The following is a 3,535-nucleotide window of genomic DNA, read 5'->3' on the forward strand; positions in this document are numbered from 1 at the left end:
CAAAATTAAAAGCTAGCCAAAAAAAAAAAAAAAACTCCCAAAAAAATAAAATACTTTTTCACCCCCCCCCCCCCCCCTCCCCTCCCAACGATTTTAGACGGGCAATATTCTTTACGCCGCCTCATCAGAACATCCAGATGTGACTCTTAACTCTCACCCTTCAGCGTTATCGGAAGCCAGCATGCAGAGGGAACTCAACAAAGCTGCTATCTCCTGACTCGGCTGTGGATTCTGTTAACCGCCACTCATGAAGGAAGTCTGGCTAAACTGTCACAAGCCTCCATGCAGTCAGCCTTTAATAAAACCCTGTGGGGAGAGAGAGAGCCGTGTTCTGGTGGGGGGAAGGGCCCGTTTCTGCTGTTTCATATGTGTCAGAACGTCCCAAACATGCTGAGTCCCTCGCCGCTTCTCGGGATCTTTCGCATATTTTCACCATATTCTCCGGACTACGCGCGTCTGCACACGCGCACAAGTGTGCGTTCGAAGAGCTCGTGCACCATGTCTGTGTGTGTACGCATACGCAGAAAAATGTGTGGCGGTGTGGGTCGTGCACGCGGCGAGGTGTAAATGTGCTGGCGCCCAGTCGCCACCTTTGGTGCGAGAGGAGGGTGACGGTGTCTGCGTGCGCCGGCGGAGGTGTAAATTGAGCTTTGATGGTCTGAGAGGAACGATATGATTGGCTGAAACGGGAAGACCCTGAGCGGTTCGGCACAAGCCACTTAGTACTCTCTTCTCTATACAGCAGCATGTTAAACACCCCTTTTTATCTGTCCTCCATCAGTCTCTTTGTTTTTGTGGCTGTCTGGGCTTTAATCTCCAGATTGAGCCATTAAAATGCAGCAATGCTTTTCTTTCTGTTATTTCTATTCTGATAATTTTTTATACCTGACCAAATTTTCTGGTCATCCTCCAAATATTTCTTACAGACATGCTTCCCGAATGTTTCAGTGATAAGATTTTGCACTAGTGTTCAATATTTATGAACATTCCCTTCACTCATCTGTTGTTGATTTTTTGTGTGTTTTTTTTTGTTTTTGTTTTTGTTTCCTTACTCCACATGGTCAGAAACACAAGGAGCGAGACAGACACAAACCAAAACACAAGAAAGGCTCCATGGACATGTCGCCCTCTCTCGTTCTTCCAAACATCATGGTCCCCGAAAAGGTGAGAGCATTTTTCATCCATCCATCCATTCATCCTCCCATCATCCATTTGTCTATCCATCTATCAGTTTATCAACAGTCCATCTTATCATTTATCCACCATCCAGGCTAGTTTTGTGATTAAAAAACAAAACAAAAACGTTGGTGAAGAATATCTGCTCTATATTTCTAACAAACTTTAGTAATATTTTTTAGCTTTTAGTGTCCCAGAACAACGTTTTAACTTTCGATGCAAAACCGATATTGACCCGATGCGACAGCATAAAGTGATAAACCGAGAACAGTGGTCAAGAACAATAAGTATAACTAAGTTTTACCTATGTTGTGCAGCGCTAGTTGGAGTGCTGTTTTCTTCTTGGTTCTTCAGGGTGTCCTTAAAAATGTTTTAAATTCAAGTATCTAAAATTAAAGCCTTAAAATGCCTTGAATTCATTAAAAAAAAAATTAAGTTAACCTTAAATGGGTTAATCACAGGTATAAAATATTGTCGTGGCAGGATTCTGTAATCATGTATACATAGTTTTCTTTTCGCTGGACTTTTCTATCAGGCAAACATTTCCAATAAGTTGCGTTCAAACATCTTCATTGCTTTCTGTAACTCCAAGGGGTTGAAGCTACTGCTAGCTAGTTGCTTATATACCCCTGCTCACTAGCTAGCTACCTTTTTTCTTCTATAATAAGTGCAAATTTATCACCAGTCGGCCAGATGATGTTACTTTTTACCACTGGTTCATTTCTGTTGCCAACTGACACGAGGTCAGGTGTATTCTGTGCAAGAAAAACAAAAAAAAATTTTAAGCTTCACCCTTTGGTTATGAAGACTGTAGAGAGATTTATGCAATGCGAGAAACACAGAGTCCCCAGAAAGTTTGCTGTTTTTTCTGTGCCTGATACGGACATTGACCCGATACAACATTAGCACAAATCATACACACTTTTGTTACTTATTATGTGGTGTGGATTTTGCTATGCTTGATTGTAACAAAGCAGACTCCCGCAACCATTCCTTATGTTTATAATTTTTTCAGTCTTTAATTTCACTCAAGGTGGCATTAAAAGGTATTAAAAAGAACTAAGTTTGACTTGATACCGCACGTCTGAGTTCCTTACTCTAGGTTCTGTTTTGTTTTTTTGTTGTTTTTGGTGCCTGTCATGGTTTCTCACAAAATTTTTGTTGTCCTCACCGTTTTCCCCCCTTGTCTTTCCCTTCTTCCCTCCATCCCCCAGGCCTATAACAGCACCGCCTCTGGTGGAGGAGTAACCTCGCTGCCCGCGTCCTCTCAGAAGCGACTGGACGACAACACGGGCCGCTTCACCAACGCCAACTTCCAGGAAGTGTCGTCCGCACTCTCCGGGGGAGCCTCCAAAGATGGCTTGGCCGCAGACACGATCAAGGCGGCGGCCGAGGGCAAGAACAAGAAGAACAGCGGCGGCGCTCACACGGTCGGACAGAGAGGCGGCCGCAAGTCTCTCACCTCGTCAGGGAAACCGTTGCCCTCAGCGGTGGTCACCATGGCTACCTCTTCCACATCTGCCTCCGCTTCCACAGGGCCTTTCCATCAAGGTGAATTAATAGCAGCAAATGTTTCCGTATGTTAATTTTCACACAACTGGGAATTCTCCGTGCGGTTAGAAAAGTGGAAGCGGGGCAACAAATCATCTGCCGGTAGCACTCTGTCCAACAAAAAACTGGACCGCAAAGACCTGCAGCTGCAGAGCCCGGCGATGCTAGTAAGACCCAAATAAGCAGGTGATTGGTGTGTTTTGTGGAAGTGCTGTGTCATTGAGTGGATCTCGCTCCAGCACCAGACTCGTGTGTGTGTTTGCGTGTGTATGTGTGTGGCTCTGTAATCACTGCTTGGTCTCGACTGGCTCCTGTAATCTGGGGCCCTGTCTGCCAAACACACAAACACAGACGCCGTGAGAGGCGGCGGCGGCATTCATACTGGACTCTTTTGTTTTGCTCTGTTTAAACCTTGAAGCTCTCGTCAGCTCAATGCGTGTTTTGTGGTGTAGCTCAGTTTGTTTTTATTTTTTTTTTGTTTTTTTGAATCTCTGTCCTTCAGAGACACTTCCTTCCTCTGATAAATGGGAGGACTATATGATCAGGAAGAGATTATAATTTATGATTGAAGTTATCTGTTTCCTCCCAAAAGAGTAAAGTGGAAACCTCCACAGCTGCAGTTCTTGTTTTTAATTAGTTGAATTTTTTTCTCTCCTCCCCAAATCTTCTCTCTGTCCCTCCTTTCCTCTCCATCGTCTCTTCCTCCTTTCTCGCTTCCTCTGTTTGTAATTGTCTAGAGATGTGCCGATCAGGTTTTTTCCTGCCGATACCGATCACTTATGAGGGCCGATCACCGATACCGATCACT

The 3,535-nt window shown here is 44.4% G+C and overlaps 1 protein-coding gene across 5 annotated transcripts in view; it reads left to right on the plus strand.

Annotated features, from left to right (window-relative positions):
- mllt10 (MLLT10 histone lysine methyltransferase DOT1L cofactor) overlaps positions 1 to 3,535 on the plus strand; it is a 64,048-nt gene that overhangs the window by 35,166 nt on the left and 25,347 nt on the right. For all 5 annotated transcript variants that reach the window (XM_015034718.1, XM_015034716.1, XM_015034714.1 and 2 more), the window contains exons 7-8: positions 1,066 to 1,164; positions 2,391 to 2,727. In XM_015034718.1, the coding sequence (XP_014890204.1) occupies positions 1,066 to 1,164; positions 2,391 to 2,727 (436 nt within the window). The remainder of the gene's footprint in view (positions 1 to 1,065; positions 1,165 to 2,390; positions 2,728 to 3,535) is intronic.

Source organism: Poecilia latipinna, unplaced genomic scaffold, assembly GCF_001443285.1.
Source record: "Poecilia latipinna isolate Pla-1442-1.1 unplaced genomic scaffold, P_latipinna-1.0 Scaffold309, whole genome shotgun sequence".
In the NCBI taxonomy this organism is placed as follows: Eukaryota; Metazoa; Chordata; class Actinopteri; order Cyprinodontiformes; family Poeciliidae; genus Poecilia; species Poecilia latipinna.